A 23,828-nucleotide genomic window follows, 5' to 3' on the forward strand; every position below is an offset into this window, starting at 1 on the left:
CAAACCCCTTCCAACTGCACCAAGGCTGTGCAAGGTGTCACACCACAGGCACTGGATTCCAGAAGCCTGCCCATAGACCAGGGACAGATCCCAATCCCCCCTGCCTGGGTGGCCCCCAAACAGTTTGAGTCAAACAACCATCTTTTTATCTAGAGGGCCTAATCCAGTCCCATGGGTGCTCCACAGCCACCAGTCCACAGTTCATGGGATTCCACTATTGTGGCCAGTCATCTCTGCATGTCCTCCCATCATGATCTCAATGTCCCTTGCCTGCAGTATCTCTCCTCTCTCTCATAAATTGGATTCCTGGAGCTCAGCCTGGTGCCTGGCTGTGGATCTCTGTATCTGCCTCCATCAGTCACTGGACAAAGGCTCTATGATGATAGCTAGGTTATTTGCTAGGCTGGTCACCAGAGTAGACCAGTCCAGGCACCCTCTGGACCACTGCCAGCAGACCAAGTTGGGGTGAACCTTGTGGATTCCTGAGAACCTCCCCAGCACCCTGCCTCTTCCTATTCCCATGATGTCCTCATCTATTATGGTCTTCCTCCCTGCCCTCCCACTCTGTCCCTGTTCCAGCTTGACCCTCCCATTTCCCTATGTTCTCATCCCCCACTCCTTACCCTCTGCCACCTCCCCGCACCCAGTCCACTCATATAGATCTCATCCACTTCTCCTTCACAGGGTCATCTATGTGTCCCTCCTAGGGTCCCTGTTAGCTAGCCTCTCTGGAGTTGTGGGTTGCAGTCTGGCCATCCTTTCCCTCACATTTAGTATCCACTGATGAGTGAGTACATACTGTGTTTGTCCTTCTGAGTCTGGGTTACCTCACTCAAGATGTTATTTTCTAGTCTCATCCATTTGCCTGCAAATTTCATGATATCATTGTTTTTTACTGCTGAGTAGTACTCCATGGTATATATGTGCCATATTTTCTTTATTCATTCTTCAGTTGAGGGGCATCTAGGACGTTTCCAGGTTCTTTCTATTATGAATAATGCTGATATGAGCATAGTTGAGCATGTGTTCTTGTGGTAAGATTGAGCATTCCTTGGGTATATGCCCAAGAGTGGTATAACTGACCCTGACATTAATCCACACACCTATGAACATATGATCTTCGACAAAGAAGCCAAAACTGTACCATGGAAAAAAGAAAGCATCTTCAACAAATGGTGCTGGCATAACTGGATGTCAACATGCAGAAGATTACAAATAGATCCATATCTGTGACCATGCACAAAACTCAAGTCCAAGTGGATCAAAGACCTCAACATAAATCCAGTTACACTGAACTTGATAGAAGAGAAAGTTGGAAATATTCTGGAATGAATTGGCACAGGAGACCTCTTTCTAAATATAACACCAGTAGCACAGACACTGAGAGTGACAATTGATAAATGGAACCTCCTGAAACTAAGAAGCTTTTGTCGAGCAAAGGACACAGACAATAAGACCAAACAACAGCCTACAGAATGGGAAAAGATCTTCACCAACCCCACATCTGACAGAGGGCTGATCTCCAAAATATATAAAGAACTTAAAAAGCTAGACATCAAAATACTGAACAATCTAATTAAAAAATGGGCTAGAGAGCTTAACAGAGAATTCTCAACAGAAGACTCTCAAATGGCTGAAAGGCATTTAAGGAATTGCTCAACATCCTTAGTCATCAGGGAAATGCAAATCAAAACAACTCTGAGATACCATCTTACACCTGTCAAAATGGCTTACACCTGTCAAAATGGCTAAGATCAAAACACTGAAGACAGCTTATGTTGGAGAGGATGTGGAGCAAGGGGAACATTCCTCCACTGTTGGTGGGAGTGCAAACTTGTACAGCCACTCTGGAAATCAGTATGGTGGTTTTTCAGAAAATTGGGAATAAGTCTTCCTTGAGACCTGATTATGGACACTTACTGACTTTCAAAGATAATTTGGATACATTTATCATCTATGAACTATTGTTGGGGTAAAAAATGATGAGGTGAATAATTTGTTCAAAACCTTAGAAGGTGACAAGGACTTAAATAGTCCAAGGGAATTATCACCTGAAGCGGAGAAAGAATTGGCTTTGGTAGAAAAGAAAGTATATGAGGGACACGTGGATTGTATTGATCCACAGCTGGATTACACTTTTATTTTACGCTTTAGGCATTCTCCTACAGGAATTTTAATGCAGAGGGAACATATTATATTTGAATGGATATTTTTTTTACCAAATAAACCAAATAAAAAATTAAAAACTTATGTAAAAAAAATCTCTGACTTGATTTGGAAAGGAAAATTGAGACTTCGTCAATTAGCAGGAATAGACCCAGCAGAAATTGTCATACCTTTAACTAAGGAGGACATTGAAAAATTATGGGCAGTAAGTGATCCTTGGCAAAGAGTTTGCAGTAATTTTTTGGGAGAGATTAACAACAAATATCCCAAAAGCAATAGAATTGATCTTATAAAGAGAGCTGATTGGATTTTGCCACGAATTGTATGGGAAACACCCATATCTGGCGTTCATACATTTTATACAGATGCAAACAAAAAAGGAAAGGCAGGTTACAAATCAGAAAATTTAAGTAAAGTGGTTCAAAGTCCTTATAATTCAGTTCAAAAATTGGAATTGTATGTTATTCTGTTAGTATTAATGGATTTTTCAGAACCTCTCAACATAGTTACTGACTCTCAGTATGCTGAAAGAGTGGTATTATAAATAGAGACTGCAGAATTTATCCCTGATGAGTCAGAATTAACTTCACTATTTATTCAGTTACAATATGTAATCAGGACTAGGAGTTATCCTTTATATATAACTCACATCTGATCCCATACAGTCTGCCAGGCCCTCTAGCACAAGGTAATGATGAGATTGATAAATTATTGATAGGAAATGTGCTGGAGGTCTCAGAATTTCATAAAAAAATCATGTCAACAGTAAACGTTTAAAAAAGGAATTTTCCATAACCTGGCAACAAGCCAAGGAAATTGTAAGGAAATTTCCTACTTGTTCCTTTTACAATCAGACTCCATTACCAGCAGAATGTAACCCAAAGGGCATTCAGAGGAATTAAATCTGGCAGATGGATGTGTTTCACTTTGCAGAATTTGGAAAACTGAAATATGTACACCATACCATCGATGTTTATTCAGGATTTCAATGGGCTACTGCTTTGAGTTCTGAAAAAGCTGATTCTATAATCACTCATTTGCTAGAAGTTATGGCCATCATGGGTATACCTGCACAAATCAAAACTAACAATGCTCCAGCATATGTCTCTGTTAAAATGAAACAGTTTTTTGCTTATTAAAATATAAGGCATATTATAGGTATACCACATAATCCTATAGGCCAAGCAGTTATAGAAAGATCAAACAGAACTCTAAAGGATATGCTAAATAAACAGAAAGGGGTAACAAACCCCCAGAAATAGACTGCATAATGCTCTATTAACTTTGAATTTTCTCAATGCTAATGAGAAAGGAACAACAGCTGCAGAGAGACATTGGATAATAGAAAAAATCTATAGAATTAAATCAGCGTATATACTTTAAGGATGTGCTGACATCAGAATGGAAACCAGGATATGTGTTACATTGGGGATGAGGTTTTGCTTTTGTTTCTACAGGAGAAGATAAGCTGTGGATACCACCACAATTGACAAAGGTTTGGTTTGAACCAGAGACCTCTTAATTAGAGGAGGTGATAGTTCATCAACCAGTATGACCATCCAATTTAAACTAACTCATACCATTAACACATGCCTTTTCATTTAATCAGATAATAACTTGCCAAAAGGGAACCTCCACGAAGTTAGTCTTGGGAAAAGGCTTTTGTTTTTGTCTTTTAGAAGAATGAAGGCTAAGGAATCTGAAGAACACTGGACAAAAGAGACAACTGAAGAAAAAGGACAAATCATCTAAAAAATGTCTCAAGAAAAAGAATAAAAGGCCTATTGGTATATCATCTATAAAATTTCATAACTCTTCTAAATTTTTGTTTCTGCTCTTCTCTAAAGACATTGAACACTATTGGTCTTCTTGTAGTCCCAGCTTAATTAAAATTAAAGCTGGTTTTGGAGTTGGAGAATGACTCTCTCCTTCTTTAAACCCAATCATGTTGTTAAAAGGAAAATGCAAATTCCCTGTATCATGCCGGAAGAAAGAGCCATTTTCTGATAATGGGACAGGAGAAAACAAACAAATAAACAAATATAAATTTAAGGGAGTATTCTATTACTACTAATCTCAATTCTTTCATTCTATTCTGATTCTTTAAACTTTTCTTAAAATATGAATTTTATATCAAAATTTACAAGATTAATATATATATATATTTTAAACTTTGTTAAGATATTAATGATCATATAGAGTACTAACTAATTCTAGAAAAAAGTCTTCAATTACCTGCCTATACATGTCTTTGTGTTCAAGTCTTTATCTGTTTTCTGCAGGAAACCATGGCCAGGCCTAACATCAGATTTGAAGTCTCCAGGAAGAAGATGGGGCCCCACAACAACAACAATTCCATATGGACCATAATAATACTACTAAGCTGACAAACATTATCTACAGACCAGCTTTGGACTACAAACTGCTCAGAGCAATTCTAAGAGGGCTAGCTGAGATGATCCAGTTTCAAAGACTACTTGAATAAGGACTTGAGATAAGCCCTGAACTTTGGCATTATGCACAGACTGGACAACAAAAGATATAGCTACCTTTCCTAGAATTTGACAATTAACCCAAAATTTTTCTTTTCAGAATAAAGATACCTTCACCCATATCCAGCAGGAAGCAATTTTAAGAATACAATGCCCACATTCCCAAAGAGGTGGCATAGGGCTGGTGGTTTTTGGTCTTTTAATGGGTTTTGGGTCTGGGATAATTTTCATTGTTTAGGAGGGTTGGCTACAAGTTGTTGTTAAGGGTTATGAAAAGAGCTAAGCAAAGGAGATTAGATTTAAGGTTCTTGTTTTTTTAAAAAAAGGGTATATGGAAATGATGGAATAGAAGGTAGATTATTGAATCTACTCAGAAAAATAAAGAGAAGATATAGATTAAAAGATAGATTATTGAATCTACTTTTAAAAGACAATTACTAGTTTTAAATACTTTACCTTGGATTGGACTTTTGTATATTGTATACAAATTATATATATTGAGATTGATATTGTTAGAAAATGCTGAGCCGGGCGGTGGTGGCGCACGCCTTTAATCCCAGCACTCGGGAGGCAGAGCCAGGCGGATCTCTGTGAGTTCGAGGCCAGCCTGGACTACCAAGTGAGTTCCAGGAAAGGCGCAAAGCTACACAGAGAAACCCTGTCTCGAAAAATCAAAAAAAAAAAAATGCTATACATATATTTCTAATCTTGTTCAAGATATTGTACTTATACCATTCATTTAACAATGTAATGCAATTTGCTGATCCTTGAATGTTATTTTTACCAACTATTAGGATATAAAGCAATGAAAGTTACCTTACAATCAAACTTGTAGTCATATTAGGTATGTTTTCAAGATTGAGCACATATATTTAAATAGACAGGTCATCTTCAAACCCTTCATAGATCTACAGAATATGGCATTTAAAATGTTTTAATATCTTAGAAATTTTTTCTTTTTTTTATGACTATGAGACATGTCGGCTCCTGGCAGTACCAATCTACTTCAGAGCAAATATGGGCATTGAAGAAACTGCATATCGAATTAACTTTCACTGTGGCAAAAGTTAGCCACTGGACAACAAAGTATCCTTGAATTGACTGCTGACAAACAGGACAAAATGGACAGACAGGAAACGAAACAAAGGACTACCGACTCTTGCCAAGACAAGTGTGGTTGTGGCTTTAACAAAAGGCATCTTCTGAGGCCCGGACAATATGGTACCATCCCTGAAGTGGCCTTTACAATCTGGAAAAGGTACAGTGCTCTTTTCTTCGAAGGCAGCTGAACCAGCAGTGGACTGATGGCTTCTGATGTGCAGTGCAACAGCAGCTGAAACAGTTATTCTTGAAAGAGTAACTAAGCTGACAGAGCCTAACCTCTCAATGGTAGACTGGCATTTAGTAGAGGGATGCGGAGAAGGATGGGATGCTGAGATGAAGCCACACACACACAAGCCAAGAACAATGGACAGCTGAATTAAAAAAAAATCAACAATTTCCAGAATTTGAAATCCTGAAACATGACAGGACACTAGTGGAATTCAGGTGTTTCTGGTACGTGGACTACTCTCACCAAATGTGAGGTCGAACTGTTGGCCCTGTGTACATTGTACTCACAAATGAGTCTGTCAGATACCCTAAGCCTATAGGCTGAAGATGATGCCCCAACGCTGCAGAGGAACCTCAGGAGATGTCCAGGCAGCTGGCTGTTTCTGTCAACTCACAAGTTTTTTGGAAGCTGCTTGCATGCACTTCCTGTTTTTTTAGGTAATATTATTTCCTTCTTAGGTCTCTGAGGGAGGTGAAGATTAGATAGTTATAGTTATAGTTGAAGATTAGATAGTTATAGTTATAGTTAAAGGATTATATAGTTATAGTTTTCCTTGTTAAGAATTTCAGAAAAGAAACTCTCTAAAGAAGTGTAAGTGTATAAATTTGAAAGACATTATAAGATAGTTCTGTTAGTAATATAAGTTAGGATAGAAAGTGAATCAGGTACATTTTGGACTTTCCAAAATAGGATAGATAATGGAATTATTTTCTCTGAATTTGTCAAATGCAAATGGACTAGACATTGTTTAGGTATTTATTGCTTGCATATATTATATATAGTTATTGTACTTATTGTATATAGTTTTTCCTATATTAGCTATAATTTTTTTCCTTTTTTCTTTTTATTAGAATAGAAGGGGGAAATATGGTGATATTTTATTTGTGCTGAAATGTGATTTCATTTGCATGTTAATAAAGTTGCCTGGGGATCAGAGCTAAGAGTAAGCCATTAAGCAGGAGTCTGGTAGTGGTAGCACAGGCCCTTAATCCGATCACATGGCAGGCAGAATCTCTGTGTGTTCAAGGACACAGCCAGCATGGTGACACATGCCTTTAATCTCAGTACCAACAATAGAGACCTGGAGTTCTATATAGACAGACAGTGATGAAGAAGCCATGTGTTTCTGTTTACAGCCAATGAGAAGGCAGAACAGAATTTCATTAAAAAGACAGGACACAGGAAGAAGGTCTCTCTCTCAGGGGAAGGACAGCAGCAAGTGGTAAGATAAGGTGGTCTTAGCTCTTGGCTACTGCTCAATCTCTGGGCTTTTAAATCTTATTTGGCTTGGTGTTTCTTATTTAATAAGACCGTTTAGAATTACATCAACCAGGAAATATTTGGTTGTCCAAAGCAGGTAGGGGATATAGTAGAGTCTGGAGAGATAGTTCAGTGGTTAAGAACACTGGCTGCTCTTTGAGGGGACCTAGGTTTGGTTCCCAGTACCCACAGAGCAATTCAATATTGTCTGAAGCTCCAGTTCCAGCAGATTCAGTACTCTCTTCTGACATCCCAGGGCACCAGGCACACAGCTGATGCACAGACATGTGTACTGGCAAAACACCTATAAACATAAAAACTTTATACATTGGTATAATATGATTCAGTCTTGATCAGTTAATGAGTTAATGGGTCAGTTTTTATTATGCAAAGGAGGAAGAATGAAATTCTCTTGATAATACTTTGGAGAAAGGTCATACTGCTGAAGAACACTTAGGATGAAAATTAGTAATTTAGCCATATATGGAAAATACATGGTCACATGGTCTGTGCTTAGCATTACAAGAGCTGGAACACAGAACAGGGATATTTATAACTGAGGGATCTGTTTCAAAAGCATACATTTCCTTTTGCTCCTTTTGCAATCCCATCAAAACAACAGTAGGTAAATAAAAAGGAGAATAAACCCAGAGTATATGCAGAGAAAAGAGACGTTTTCATCAGTGAACAAGAGACCAAGGTCTCTAGGGAATAGGTAGAAGTTGGGAATGGACTAACAGTACAAAAAAAAAAAATCCAATGTGAGACATCTTCAGCCTATCAAATACTGCATATCACCTTCCTATGGAAAATCAGGTGGTATTTTTCGTTTTGTTTTTGTTTTGTTTTGTTTTGTTTTTTAAATTCCCCTGCTTTTGTTTTCACCAAGCTCTCACTTAGAAGTTTCCTGCTTTTTTCCATATCTGTTCTTCCCTCTCTGAGAAGCATTCCATGAAATGCAAGAATGGGTGGGGCTCTCCTCAGGATCTCAGTGTAGCCCTGAGCATCACTGGAACTCTTATTTACCAGGCTGGAGTAGGCAATGATCCTCTTTGGAAGACTTAATCAGACAAGTGCTACAATTTTAAAACTTACAATACCTACATGGATATGAGATTATTTGAAGCTAAATTCAAATTTCCATATATAAAAACAGGAATTCTCTTTTCTCCTGGGGAAAATGAACATTGAAAAAACACAAACCAAAAAAAAAAAAAAAAAAAAAAAAAAACAAACCCAAAAACCTTTCTTATTTAAAAATTTCAAAAGAAAAACGTTTTTCCTGTGTTGGAAAAATCAGAGACCAAAGTAACAGAAAAGTACAAAAGTGGTCCAGGTCAACTTGAAAGAATACTACTGTGTGATTTTAAAAAACAGTCAAAGAACTTCTAACAACAGAGACACTTAATAATCAGTTCTTAGCTGTTTATATTCTACAATGCAGTTCTAACAACAGAGACACTTAATAATCAGTTCTTAGCTGTTTATAGTCTACAATGCAGTTCTAGCTCCTCAAACTTTCAGAAAAAATCAACTGTGTCTAGACCCAAATACCTTGGGAAACTTCCTCTTCCCTTCCCCCTACTTTGTGTAAAGCAAGAAAAGCAGTTCAATTTCTCTCTATTTGCTTATTATGCAGTCTAGCTACAGCCAGAAGGGGAAAGAAACAATGTCAACTATAGTAACTTAGCAGGAAGTTGCTCAGGACTTCAGAGAATCTTATGGTAAGGAGCCGACTTCATAGGCTGCAATGTGTTTGCAGGCCATTCATACCAGACCTTAGAGAACAAGGAAGTTTTATTTGTTCTGGATTGACAGTGCCTCTGACTTTAAGAAAAAGAGGAAGCTCAAATGGCTGAAAGACATTTAAGGAATTGCTCAACATCCCTAATCATCAGGGAAATGCAAATCAAAACCACTCTGAGATACCACTTTACACTCGTCAGAATGGCTAAGATCAAAAACACTGAAGACACCTTATGCTGGAGAGGATGTGGAGCAAGGGGAATTCTCCTCCACTGTTGGTGGGAATGCAAGCTTGCACAGCCACTTTGGAAATCAATATGGCGCTTTCCTAGAAAAGTGGGAATCAATCTCCCCCAAGACCCAGCTATAGCACTCTTGGACATATACCCAAGGAATGCTCAATCATACCACAAGGGCACATGCTCAACTATGTTCATAGCAGCATTGTTTGTAATAGCCAGAACCTGGAAACAACCTAAATGCCCTTCAACTGAAGAATGGATAAATAAAATGTGGTACATATACACAATGGAGCACTACTCAGCAGAGAAAAACAATGACATCACGAGGTTTGCAGGCAAATGGATGGAACTAGAAAAAATCATCCTGAGTGAGGTAACCCAGACTCAGAAAGACAAACATGGTATGTACTCACTCATAGGAGGATACTAGATGTAAAACAAAGGATGACTAGACTGCTACTCACAACTCCAGGGAGGCTACCTGGAAAACAGGACCCCAAGAAAGACACAGGGATTGCCCAATGACAGAGAAATGGATGAGATCTATATGAGCAAACTGGACGTGAGCAGGGGAGGTAATGAAGAGCAAGGGCCGAGGGAAAGAGAGCTTAGGAGAGCGGGAGATCCCAGCTGGATCAACAACAGAGAGGGAGAACAAGGAATAGGAGACCATGGTAAATGAAGACCCCATGGGAATAGGAAGAAGCAAAGTGCTAGAGAGGTCCCCAGAAATCCACAAAGATACCTCCACAATAGACTACTAGCAATGGTCGAGAGAAAGCCAGAGCTGACCTACTCTGGTGATAGGATGGCCAAACACCCTAATTGTTGTGCTAGAAACCCCATCCAATGACTGAGGGAACTGGATGCAGAGATCCACGGCCAGGCCCCAGGTGGAGCTCCAGGAATCTAATCAGGGAGAAAGAGGAGGGATTGTATGAGCAAGAATTGTTGAGATCAAGATTGGAAAAAGCACAGGGACAAATAGCCAAACGAATGGAAACACATGAACTATGAACCAATAGCTGAGGAGCCCCCAACTGGATCAGGCCCTCTGGATAGGTGAGACAGTTGATTAACTTGAACTGTTTGGGAGGCCCCCAGGCAGTGGGACCTGGACCTGTCCTTAGTGCATGAGCTGTCTGTTTGGAACCTGGGGCCTATGCAGGGACACTTGGCTCAGCCTGGGAGGAGGGGACTGGACCTGCCTGGACTGAATCTACCAGGTTGAGCTGAATCCCCAGGGGAGTCCTTGAGCTGGCAGAGATGGGAATGGGGGGGTGGGCTGGGGGTAGAGTGGGGGGCGGGAGGAGGGAGGACAGGGGAATCTGTGACTGATTAGTAAAATTAAATCAAATTATAAAATTAAAGAAAATTAAAAAAAAGAAGAAAAAGAAAAAGCTGCTTGGGGTCAGATGCTGTATTTTAAGTCATAAGAACTAGAGAGTGTTAGTGATCTAAAAGCCTCAGGTGAGTGAGAAATTGATTAGGAAAGTTGATTTGACTGACAAACACCTTTGGTAAGCTTCTGGTAGGATCAACACACTGACCCTTTTTGGTAATTACCACTTTTCAACTGCAGGGGAACTGACTTGCCTATGGAAACTTACATTCCCAAAGTTCCCCCTGTTTGTCGTATGAAGTCCTTAACCCCTCATCTGCCACTTGCACAATCTCTACTCCTGCAGAGACTGAGGCTCTTCAATTGTTCTGATTAAAGAACAATTCTGTTTCTGGGGGAAAAAAAACCAAAAAACTAGAGAACATTAAGGTTTGTCTGCTGCCAAGTGAGAGAGAGAGAAAAGTAGTGACCAATGTGAAGGTCACTGTTGACCTGTGATTAAAAACGGTTTATGTATACAACACAGAATTTAGACACACAGCTTGGGTCTATTGCAGTCTGTATTAGATATGAGGCAGCACAGACAGGATTTTTAAGCACCTCTTGTGAGGTTAGTCGTGAATAAAGACTTAGAACCACACCCTCACCTTTCTCCTTGACTCCCACTTCCTTGTGTTGCTCCTCCTATCTCTAACTTCCAGGAACTGATACTGCTCGACTTGATTGCTCCAGAAGAAGCAGAGGGTTCATCCTTGATGCCCCACTTCCCTCACCCCTGGCTATCAGGAATCCCATCTGCTCTACTTACAAAGTGTATTCTTTGGGCTGCTACTGCTCAACCTTCTGCACTGCATGCACCACAGCCTGAGGTTTACAGGCAGCTCTTGGGTGTGGTGATACAACAGCTGCTAGCCATGGCCTTTATTCCATTCCTGCCATCCTTCCCCAAGAGTAGGTCTCTGGCTGACAAGCACCCAACCCTGGGACCTTTTCCAAAGCTTAAGTCAGAATGTATCACCTTCCTACTCAATGTACTCAGTTGATGCCTTTTTGTTATAGCTAGTAAAAAGCCCCCACTTTTCCCACAATCCCTGCCATCCTTTCCAAACTCAGGGGACACCAACCATGCCATCATTTTCTGTGCTTCAGCAAGAAGGGGTCCTCTCAGCTCCTCAAACAGACTAATCTCATTTCTGCATACTGCCATATATATATATATATATATATATATATGTGTGTGTGTGTGTGTGTGTGTGTGTGTGTGTGTGTGTGTGTGTGTGTGTTTGTGTGTGTATGTATATTCCTTGTTTGTGCCATCAGACTGTGGTTGTGACCCTCTAGGGTTTGGCATTGTATGGTAGTCATCAAAGTTTGTCCAAACAGTATGTGAATTCCATTTTTTTATGTGCTGATATTTACCTCGGATAAGATCCAGTAGGGTCCCTTCAGTATCATAAATGTTTAATCCTTCATGCATTGTGACCTTTATTGTCCATTCTTCTACAGCTGCGATGTCTAAAAATAAAAGATAAACAACTTTTTACATGTCATGAAAATGGAAGAATGTGAACACTACCAACAATACTTTTTCTTTTTACAATCATTTTCACTACATCTATGTGTCACATTTTGCATATTTTTCTGAAACTTATTTTCTGATGAAATAATGGAAAAGAATCATGAAATGATTTTACTACCACAGCAATGTATCTTAGTGCTAGTAAATTTAGATCTTAATTTCTCTCCAACAGCTACAGTGAGGAAAAAAATATCATATCCCTTTTGTGAAACAGTATAATATTATTTTAAAGTATCTGTCAAAGAAAAGTACAGGACCTGAGGGTGGCAGTAATGAATTTGACTAAATGTGTAAGGAAGGATTAACATCATTTCTTATCAAATTAGTGCCCATAAATGAAGCAGAAGGAATACTTCTAAACACTTTGTACAAGGTCAGTATCACCCTGATACCAAATCAGATAAGGGCAGACCAAAGAGAAAACACCAAGTCAACATTCCTGATGAACCTTAAAGTAACATATCCTCAAACAAATACCAGGAACTGAAGAGATTGCTCAGTGGTTAGAAGCACTTGCTGCTCTTCTAGAGGATCCAGGTTCAGTTGGCAGCAACCACAGAGCTACCACAGTTACCTGTACCTCCATTTCCAGGGTTTCAAACACTCTATGCAGGCCTATGTGAGCTCTATACCCACATGGTTCACATGCATATGTGTAGAGAAAACACTCACATAAAATAAGAATAAATAAATCTTTAAAAATACTAGAAAACGTAAGTCACTAGCACAGTAAAATGATCATTCACCATTGGATTTATCCCAGAGTTTCAATGATAGTTCAATAACAAGAAAGCAAATAGATTTTAAGATGGGCAGTTCTCAGAAGACATGTAAATGGCCAGCTAGTATATAAAACATTACTAATATCCATGAAAATGTGATTCAAAACCATGACACAATATCATTTTATGAATTATAGAATGTCCATAACAAAAAAGACAAAAGATAATAAGTGTTGGTAAGGATGTTGGGAACTAGTAACCCTTCAACACTCTTATAGGGATGTAAATTAATGTAGCCATCAGGGAAAACAGTGTGGAGACTTCTCAAAATATTAAAAATAATCCAGCAATCCTACACTGGGTATGTAGCCAAAGGCAGTGAGATCAATGTGTCAAGGAGATGCCTGTCTGCCGCCATCTTATTTTTGTAGTACTATTCACCATAATCAGAACAGTCACCCAAAATGTCCATTTTCATTGGCATGAATACCAAAAATGTAGTATACCCACACTCATATGAATACTATAAAATCTTATTATTTGAGATAACATGGATGAATCTAGAGAACATTGTATTAGGTGAAATAACCCATGCATACTCATTTAAATGTAGAATGTAAAGAAGTTGCTTTTATAGGACAGAACTGAATGGTGGTTCCCAGAGTCTTGAGTGGTTAGGTGTAGGGAGAGATAGGAGGTTGCCATGGGCACATAATTATTCTATTATATTATAGATAGGAAGATGGAAAGGGCCAGAATATGAAGACAAACAGAGACAGAAATAAATGAGATATTGTTGGTTTTAGGTATTTGGGAGAGATGATAGGTAGTGAGGAGAAAAGACTTGGTGATGACTACAGATGGCCATAGAGCTTCTGCCCTTGGTGATGAAATGAACTAAAATTGAACTGAAAGATAATTGTACAATTGTTCAGTAAGGCTGTTTTAATAATAAAATACTGCCAGGTGTGTTTGGCACATGCCTTTCATTCCAGCACTCTGGAGGCAGAGGCAGGAAGATCTCTGTGTCTTCCAAGCCAAATTCCAGGTCAATCTGAGCTACATAGTTAGACCCAGTTTCAAAATAAAATAAAATATGAAGGGCTAATATTTCACTAAGGATAAAATCCCTGAAATATATTGTATAAGAGTAGATGGTAATTAGTTAGAATACATAGTAAAACATTGAAAAAATGAAGACATAATGTCCCAATAGTAGAGGTAAAATGGAATCACAAAATAAATTAATGTAAAATGAAGATGGAAAAATAGAAATAGTAAATCTGAAGGTAACTAACAGGTAAGTAAAACTTTGTTCCATTTGCAAGATGGTAGATTTCAGTAGAATCAAATAAACAATTGTGTTACGTGTAAATGGTCTATAATAACAATTGAAAAACTGAGTTCTCAAAAGATGAAATAGAAATAGCTGAGAAATACTTTAAAATGCTCAAAGTATCCAGGCTGTTCATGTAGATCTCTTCCATTTCTCCGTCATTGGGCATGAGTGGGGGTAATGAAGGGCGAGGGTCGAGGGAAAGAGAGCTTGGGGGAGCGGGAGATCCCAGCTGGATCAAGAACAGAGAGGGACAACAAGGAATAGGAGACCATGGTAAATAAAGACCACATCAGAACAGGAAGAAGCAAAGTGCTAGAGAGGCCCACAGAAATCCACAAAGATACCCACACAACAGACTGCTGGCAATGGTCGAGAGACAGCCCAAACTGACCTACTCTGGTGATGGGATGGCCAAACACCCTAATTGTCATGCTAGAAACCCCATCCAATGGCTGAGGGATCTGGATGCAGAGATCCATGGCTAGGCCCCGGGTGGATCTCTGGGAGTCCAATTAGCGAGAATGAGGAGGGTTTATATGAGCGAGAATTGTTGAGACCAAGGTTGGATAAAGCACAGGAACAAATAGCCAAACGAATGGAAACACATGAAATATGAACCAATGGCTGAGGGGCCCCCAACTGGATCAGGCCCTCTGAATGGGTGAGACAGTTGATTGGCTTGATCTGTTTGGGAGGCATCCAGGCAGTGGGGCCAGGTCCTGTGCTCATTGCATGAGTGGGCTGTTTGAAACCTGGGGCCTATGCAGTATCGCAAAATAAAATAAAAAAAAAATGTGTATAATGAAATAGCGAAATTTGTTATATATGATGGTTATAGTAGTATACAACTTATTCCCACTGTTTAATCATTTATTTACTGATATAAACATCATTTATAGTAATAAATAAATCTGTGATATTTAAAAAAAAAAAGAAGCTGTTTTGGCCTATGGCAACACAGGATATAGCCAGGTGGGAAATCCAAAAGAGATACAGGGAGAAGAAAGGTGGAGTCAGAGAGACACTGAGTGCTGCCAGGGGAACAAGATGAAATGGAACACTCATAAAGTCACGAGACACATGGCAATACCCAGATTAATAGAATTGGGTAAATACAAGATGAAAGAGCTAGATAGCTATAAGCCTGAGCCATAGACCAAACAGTTTGTAATTAATATAAGCCTCTGTGTGTTTATTTGGAACCAAGTGGCTGCAGGACACAGGAAAACTTCTGGCTGCACGTAGAGTGCCCAGCTACATGTATAACACAACCCCTATACTTAAGGCTCAGAGAACATTGTGGAACCACTGGTGTGGTGGTGGAAAGATTGTGAGAGCTAGTGAGGACCAGGATGTTACTTGCAAGATTGCATCTTCTATATGACAGAAAAGATGCACTCATGAAATCTCAAATATATGGTTGCCAAAACAAATCTGAATAATAAATAACAGCACCAGTCCACCCAACAACTTTTGAAGGGAGAATTATGTTCCATCCCTAGATGAATGGCTATAGGCAATTATGATGGCTGAGGCAGGGAGATGTTGAAATAAAAAAAATAAAATAAAAAAATCAGTATTTTTTATTTTCTATAGCAGAATTAATTCAGTATTTATTTTGCATATATCATAAGAGTCCCACCATTTTTCACATATGGGAGTATATCCCACGACTGAAAAGGTATTAATTTGGTCCACTAGCTCAATATTCCCAACTCCTGGAATTTGATATTCCTCTTCCTCTCCCTCTGGGTATTTATAGCAGTATGTGATGTTATACTTCCATACACCACTTATAAGTAGATTCCATAACAAAATAATACATCACATATTACATCCTGTAACATTTTCAAATTAATTCTACTTCAATAACATATATCAAGGCCCAATTTTCCCTGTATTACAATTTCCAACTTCTAGAAAATGGGTTTGTTTTAAATAAAGGATGGTATAAAAATACATACTGCTATATAATACAAACATGTTGGCCCAGTCAACTTGTAAGACTGCCAGAGAAAATGCTCAGTTAAATTTGAATTTTAGATAAACCACAAATAATTATTAGTATGTCATACACATTATATGAGGCATTTATATGATGTTGTATGGAACATTCCTCCAAATTATAATGTTCTCTCCAAATCAAAACATTTCCTCAAGGGGGCAGGCCTTGGCTCACCAGTTTCAGTAGGTAAACCAAAGGGTACAAATCCAGAACAGAATTGTGGAAGATTCTTTGTGCCTCCACCCAACTATGTAAGGGGGAGTAAACATTTTCAGAGGGTAGAGATTGACTAGAAATCCCAGGAAAGAAAGATGTCCTGACTGTGGAGCTGTAGCATGCTAGTAGAAAGCTACAGGGCTGCAGGTTTGGGGAGTCACAACCCAAGTTATGGTGAGCTTTCTGATGATGCAGCCACACTTGAGTTATCCCTGTTCCTCATGAGGAACCCCTCACAACTTGCTTAGGAAACCCCTGAAAAAACTCAGTGGTTCCCCAAAATGGATACTGGCACAATAGTTACTTTGGTCTGCTGCTGGCTCCCTTTCTGGGGTGAGTAGACACATGTGTTGCATCTCCCCAGGAAATGTCTGTCAACAACACATGAGATAAAGTGTAATTTATTACATGAAGTCAATGCTTTTATTTGCTAAATTTGGCAATGCAGACCCATGAGTACAAGAAGTACTTCAGATCCCTCTTACCTGTGTTTACTGTGATGCTTTCTCTAGGAATATCAATGAACCAGAGAGCCCGATTGTTGAACTTGAAGAAAGAAGAAATCAGCATACATTATTTTACAACACTAATAACAACACTTACTTTGGCATATCCTGCCCAATAATTTAAAAATTAAATTAGTCAAAAATATCCAAATATATATACTTATAAAAATATCCACTTAGATAAAGGGTTTTCAATAGCAAATTTCACTCTTAGGAATTTTCCCCATGTTACACCCACATATGACTGAAATCATACACACACACACACACACACACACACACACACACACACACACACACTGCATCATTGTTTGTAATAGCATATTGTTCGCATTGATAGTAAGATATATATTCACATGTTAGAACAGCCCAGGAAGCACAAAGCTGAATCATTACAGAGTCAAGGCATGGGGCTAGCAAAACATTTGGAAATTTAACATGGAAATGCCAGGAACAGGAGAGCATTAAGAATGGGGAGCTTTAAAATTCACATCAAAAACATGTCTAAATCCTCCTGCTACACCAGTGTAGAAAACACTCCCAGAACAGCTTTAAAAAGAAAACTAAGAGGGTGGGGGAGCCAGACCAGAGCCATGACAGGTTTCTGATAGCCCTGTCAGGGACCAGGTTTTAGTTTCAGTTTACTGAAGTTGAACAAACAGTTCTCAGGAAGACCACAACTCAGGGGCAACCAATCAACAGGCACACCACAGCCATCTGCTAGCTAAAGATGACTCTCCCTACTCTGTTGCTGGAAAGTCCCTAACCACAAGAGCCACCCACCAATCAGCCCCCAGACTAATCTTTTCTCCACCAATCATCCCCCAGACTAATCTCTCCTCCCAGAAATTCCCCTAGCCCTGCTTAAAAGGAGCTGACAAGCTTCTCTTGTTGTCACCAATTGCCACTTTGTCAGATGGCCAGCCCCCAACATGTTGGTAATTTTAATAAATGTTCTTGTTGATTGCATATGTGAGTGGTGGTCTTTTATGAGATTTCTCATGGACCCTAACAAAAAGCAGTGGAAGCCAAAGGAAAAAAACAAAGCAAAACAAAAAACTACCAGGATATTAACCATCAGAACTACAGTTAAGACAGTTTGCAGTTTTTTTTTTCTTTTTTACCAAGGAAATTATCTGCTTTTTAGACTAACAGTAAAAATAGCATTTCTTTAGCCAAACTAATGGAAACACAAGAACTATGAACCAATAGCCGAGGAGCCTCCAACTGGATCAGGCCCTCTGGATAAGTGAGATAGTTGATTAACTTGAACTGTTTGGGAGGCCCCCAGGCAGTGGGACCTGGACCTGTCCTTAGTGCATGAGCTGGCTGTTGGGAACCTGGGACACTTTGCTCAGCCTGGGAGGAGGGGACTGGACCTGCCTGGACTGAATCTACCAGGTTGAGCTGAATCCCCAGGGGAGTCTTTGCACTGGAGGAGATGAGAATGGGGCGTGGGCTGGGGGGAAGGCAGGGGAGGAGGGAGGGAGGACAGGGGAATCTGTGGCTGATATGTAAAATTAAATTAAATTATGAAATAAAAAATTAAAAAATTGCATTTCTTAGAAGAATGAAGTTGAACAAACAGTTCAACTTCAGAATCCAGAGTTGCCACATGCTGCATATCATGTCCAGTTTTCAACCAAAACAATGACAATAGGGGAAAAAAAAAGCAAATGTAACTGATTGAGAGGGCCAGCCAAATATCATGACAGCCTGCCATAATAACTCAATTAAGAACTAGGTCTCAGTTCCTGCTTCTTGGAACCGAGGAGGCAGTTTCTGAGCAAGAGCCATGAACAAAGGACAATCAATCTTCAACACCTCTGACAGCAGGGATGAGGGAGATAGTACATACCAGGCCTGAGCCAGCCCCAACAGTCAACACATACTAGGCCAGCCAGTCTCTGCAGTCAATAGCTCAAGGTAATAACCAAATAAGGACAAAGCCTGGGACTCATCCAGGCTTGCCCCCAAAAGGAAAAGCTGTAGCCTTAACCAGCCTGTGACTAGCCCTAGTCCATTAGAACATACTACTATGATTGCCACTTGCTTAAGCCAATCATATCTGAGATGACCTAACTGCCCTAGGAACTCCCCTTGGTTGTGCTTAAAAGAAGCCTGGGAGCTTCTCTTGGGGTCATTGCCATTTTGCCTTTGAGTAGGATGGACGGTCCCAGCATGCTGGAAAATAAATGGTCTTGCTGATTGCATATGTGGATGGTGGTCTTTTGTGGGACTTCTCCAGGACCCTACCACTGATATTATGGGGGCAAATATAGAGTAAGTTGACTCAGTTTGGCTAACAGGTAATGGATTGTAGGGAAAAGGGGCTAGCTAAAGAAACCCACCTTCACCCTGGATCCCAGAACCAGTGAAAGAAACACACCCTGGATCTGAGACCCAAGACAGTGAAAAAAAAGTACTTTATCCCAGAACCCAGAACCAAAGGAGCATGCCTTGACTCTGAAACCAGTACCAAAGAAACATACTTTGTCCATAGAATCACAGTCAGTGAAAGAAATATGCTGAACTTAATCATCTGAAGTATCAGGTTCAACAGCTACAAGTCTTGCTGCGCCAGGCCCGTGGAAGTAGTCTGCCTGGATCTATAAACATAGAACCAAAAGAGACTCTCCAATTTCTGATATAAAAGAAGTAGTCCCTGGTAGAAGAGAATGAAAATTTAAGTCACATTCTGAGCGAGACAGCTGGTCAGAGAGTGCAGATGTTGGAAAGGATCATTGCTACAAAACAAGCAAATGAGAAAATTAACACCAAGCTACAAGAGCTCAGGCATCATGCAACCTGTAAACTGGGTCTTCAAAAGCTAATAGAGACTTTGGAAGACCAGGAATTAATAGAAAGTGCAGAGCTAATTCGCAGACTGCAACAAGTTATTATTTTTCTATCGGATGAAACCATTGCTTTTCTAGCTGCAGCCACAGAATCGGCAATGGAACTAGATGGTCAAGTGGTCATCAGTCCAGAGACTAGTAGGTCTTCTGATGCGTTCACCGCACAGCATGCTCTACATCAAGCTCAGATGTCTAAGGAACTCACTGAGTTGAATAAAGCTCTTGCACTGAAAGAGGCCCTGGCTAGGAAGATAACTTTCAGTGGTGGCCAACAACAGCCCATTCAGTGCTAGTATGAGGTGAACATCAAAAGTCTAGAATCAGAAGTCAGCAGTCTGCAGAAGGAAAAGGAACAATTGCTTCTGGAACTTCAGAAAGCCAAGAAGGATGTCAACCAAGCCAAGTTGAATGAGCATCACAATAAAGGTCTACAAGAGCTGAAGGCTCAAATAGCTGATTTGAAGAAGAAACTAAATGAACAGTCCAAGCTTCTGAAAGAGTCCACCGAGAAGACTGTCTCCAAACTGACTCTGGAGATACAGATGATGAAAACCCAGTGAGTGTAGTTAATGCATCAGATGAAGGAAGATGCTGAGAAGTCTAGACAGTGCAAGCAACCAAAGGACAAAGAAGTAATCCAGTTAAAAGAACAAGACCGTAAAAGGCGATACGAGCTGCTCAGACTTGAAAGAGACTTCCAGAAACAGTCCAGTGTGCTCAGGAGGAAAACTGAAGAGGCAGCAGCTGCCAACAAGCGCCTCAAGGATGCCCTCCAAGAGCAACGGGAAGCCGCAGATAAACGGAAAGAAACTCAGAGCCATGGAACAGAAGGCACAGAAGCACGAGTGAAGAACTGGCTTAGAAAAGAAATTGAAGTTATGGTCAGTACTGAGGAAGTCAAATGCCATCTGAATGACCTTCTTGAAGAGCGAAAGATCCTAGCCCTGGATGTGGGTCAACTTAAAGAAAACAAGGAACCTGGGGAGAACCCACACCCTAAGCTCTAGAGGAGCACATTCGTTAGTGATGAAGTATGTGGTCATGTTTCAGAGACAGAGGATTCTATGACAAAGCAGATTAAAAGCCTAGAGTCTGAAATGGAACTCAGGAGTGCTCAGATTGCTGACCTACAGCAAAAGCTCCTGGATGCAGAAAGTGAAGACAGGTCAAAACGACACTGGCAGAATATCGACACTATTCTGGAAGCCAAATGTGCCCTAAAATATTTGGTTGGAGAGCTGGTCTCCTCTAAACTGTGGGTCGGTCTTCAAGCTTGAAAGCAAACTGAAACAGAGCCAGGCCGGCTATTCTAAAATGCAGATGATATTGGTTGAGGAGCAGAGTCATGTTGTGGTAGAGACAGAATGGAAAGCTGAGTTGCTCAAGGTAGGGCAAATGCACCAAGAGAAGGTGCTCTATCTTCTCAGTCAGCTGCAGCAAAGCCAAAGAGCAGAGATGCAGCTGGAGGTGTCGATCAGTGGAAAGGAGCAGCAGCTGCTGAACACACTGCAGAGTCAGGAGGAACAGTTTAGGAAAATGCAAGAATTGTGTGAAAAAAGCAGCAGCTTCTCCAAGAGAATGAAGCCATCAGACAGAAACTTAGCATCTTTCAAGGTGCCAAAGGCCAGAAGTCTCATCTTCCTAAGGATGACTTTCAATCTCCAGATTGTTCCTTTGACTACATTCCACCTCCACCCAAACCATCCCGTGTTGGAGACAAGTTCCTGGAACAGAGCACAGACATTGAGTATCTAACATATCTTTCAGAGCATTCTGTAAATGAGTCTGAAGATGGTGAGGCCAATGATGAAGAGTGGAAAATAAGCAAACAGGCTAAGTTGTCCAGGAAGACCATCCAAGAGTGTTCCTGCAGAGGATGGTATAGGAACAAACACTATGGGTGCAGGAAACAAGGGTTGAACTGCAGTGTGGCCTGAGGATGTGACCCCACCAAGTGCCAGAACCACCAGCAAGAACAAGATAGCTTGGGCACTATTGAGTGGAACCAGGATTCTGAAAGCTCCTTCAAAGTGGAGGATCCTACAGAGGTGACCCCAGGACTGAGCTTCTTCAACCCTGTCTGTGCCACTTCTGATACCAAGATCCTGATATGGATCAGGTTCTGTTAAGGAAGGCTGCTCTTGCTGTTTCTTCAGATCTCCCAGACATAAAACATAGAGCAACAGAATCCCAAGAAAATAAGGCCGCAGGGAAGAAGAAGAAATGAGCTCTGGCCAGCAATAGCAGCTTCTCAATGTTGTCTGCTCACATGATGGGGCTGAGGTCTTCCTCTCTTGAACATATCTCAGCTTGAAGGAGAAACCTGTTTCAGATGGAGGCTGGGCTCAAGTCCTTCACCCCACCTCAGGAATTGGCCTGAGATCATTCCTGTCCTGACTGTGTCTGTAATTTAAATATTTTAACAGGACCCACAAATTGTTTTCATTTTTCAATGTTAAATATATCAACCATAGCTATTCCAAAAATGAGTCTTATGTATTGTAGTATACAAAAATGGATGACAAAGTTTTCAATGTGCAAAAAGGAAAGCAAATGATATAGAATCCTGGAACAAAGACGGGGTAAACCTGTAAGATCTTGGATCAGGAAATGGTTTTTCTACCCATGACACAAAATGCACAAGTCACAAAACTTTTAAGTTGTAGAGTAGAAGAAAATATTTGCAAATCACCTATCTTATAAGCGAGCTGTACCTGGAATATATAAATAACTTTGATAATTTATCAATGTAAACAGAAACCCCATTAACAGTGGGCAAGGAATTGGAATAACCATTTCCCCTAAGAAAAATTTCAAGTGACCAATAAGCCCAAGAAGTGATAGACAACATTAAAGACATGCAAATCAAAACCATGATGAGGTAGCATTTTATATATTCTTGGAGATGATAGTAAACATTGATGAGGATGTAGACAAATTGTGACCAAGTAGTCAGGGATAGGAAAAGAAAAAAGTACTACTACCTTGAAAAACAATAGTTCCTCACCATAAAACCCAATAATTCCGTTCCTGGATATGTCTTCAAATAAATGAAAACCTATTTCCACAAAAAGAACCATATACACAGCAGCAGCAGTTGTAAGAGCCACAGATAGAAAGAAGTCCAATATTCACCTTCTGATAGATAAACAAAATGTGCTATGCCTACAGTAGAGTATTATTTACCCATAGAAAGAACAAAGCATTGACATTTCCCATGCTGTATATGGAACTTGAGCACACTATGAAAACTGAAGTAGGTAGCTACCAATACTAGGTATTGTATTTTATTTTATTTATATAGGCTATGCAGAATTAGAAAATCTATGGAGAGGGAGAGAGAACGTGAGCAGAATAGTGGTTGCTTAGGGCTGAAAATTGGAAGAAGTGTGAGGAGTGACAGTTAATGACTTTATGTTGTCTTTCAAGATGATGAAATGTTCTGGAATTACATACTAGTGAGCCTGTACAACTCTGAATATACTAAAAACCAATGAACTATATATAGACTTTCAGTGGGTGAGTTGAATGGTATGTGAATTTATCTTGATAAATTGGTTTAAAATTAAGGTACAATTTTTACAGATGGTAGAGATCAACTCTAGTTCACTGCCATTTGATTGCCACTGAAAATGCTGGAAGAAATTGAAGCTAGCAGAAATGATGTCAGATATTCAGAAGCAACAGAAGTATTAATTACTTCAAATGCATTTTTTCTAAGTGATTTATTTTTTAAAGGGGGTGGAGAGAAAGGATTTTGCCCTGTGTTCCAGGATGCCTTGAACTTACAGCAATCCTCATGTCTCCACCTACTGAATGCTGGAATTATAGGCATGTGCCATTATCATCATCACCATCACCACCACCATCATCATTTTCTTTTTTAATGTGTTCTAAGTACTTGAAAAATACATAACTTCTTAATTAACATCTTACACTGTATTTGTAGGCAGATATTTCTATCCTGCCTGCCAGTTCCCAAAACCACACAGAGACTTCATATTAATTATGAAGCTAGCTTA

At 39.8% G+C, this 23,828-nt stretch overlaps 1 protein-coding gene and 1 pseudogene across 1 annotated transcript in view; one reads left to right on the plus strand and one right to left on the minus strand.

Moving 5' to 3' along the window:
* LOC128110505 (cation channel sperm-associated auxiliary subunit beta-like) overlaps positions 1-23,828 on the minus strand; it is a 158,679-nt gene that overhangs the window by 121,681 nt on the left and 13,170 nt on the right. Inside the window, exons 4-5 of the mRNA XM_052738200.1 lie at positions 16,928-16,988; positions 12,001-12,096 (exon numbers count right to left, since the gene is read on the minus strand). Of these exons, the coding sequence (XP_052594160.1) occupies positions 12,001-12,096; positions 16,928-16,988 (157 nt within the window). The remainder of the gene's footprint in view (positions 1-12,000; positions 12,097-16,927; positions 16,989-23,828) is intronic.
* Positions 17,881-22,120, plus strand: LOC128110592 (chromosome-associated kinesin KIF4A-like; annotated as a pseudogene).

Source organism: Peromyscus californicus, unplaced genomic scaffold (assembly GCF_007827085.1).
Source record: "Peromyscus californicus insignis strain IS unplaced genomic scaffold, ASM782708v3 Scaffold_15__1_contigs__length_86483966, whole genome shotgun sequence".
Classification (NCBI taxonomy): Eukaryota; Metazoa; Chordata; class Mammalia; order Rodentia; family Cricetidae; genus Peromyscus; species Peromyscus californicus.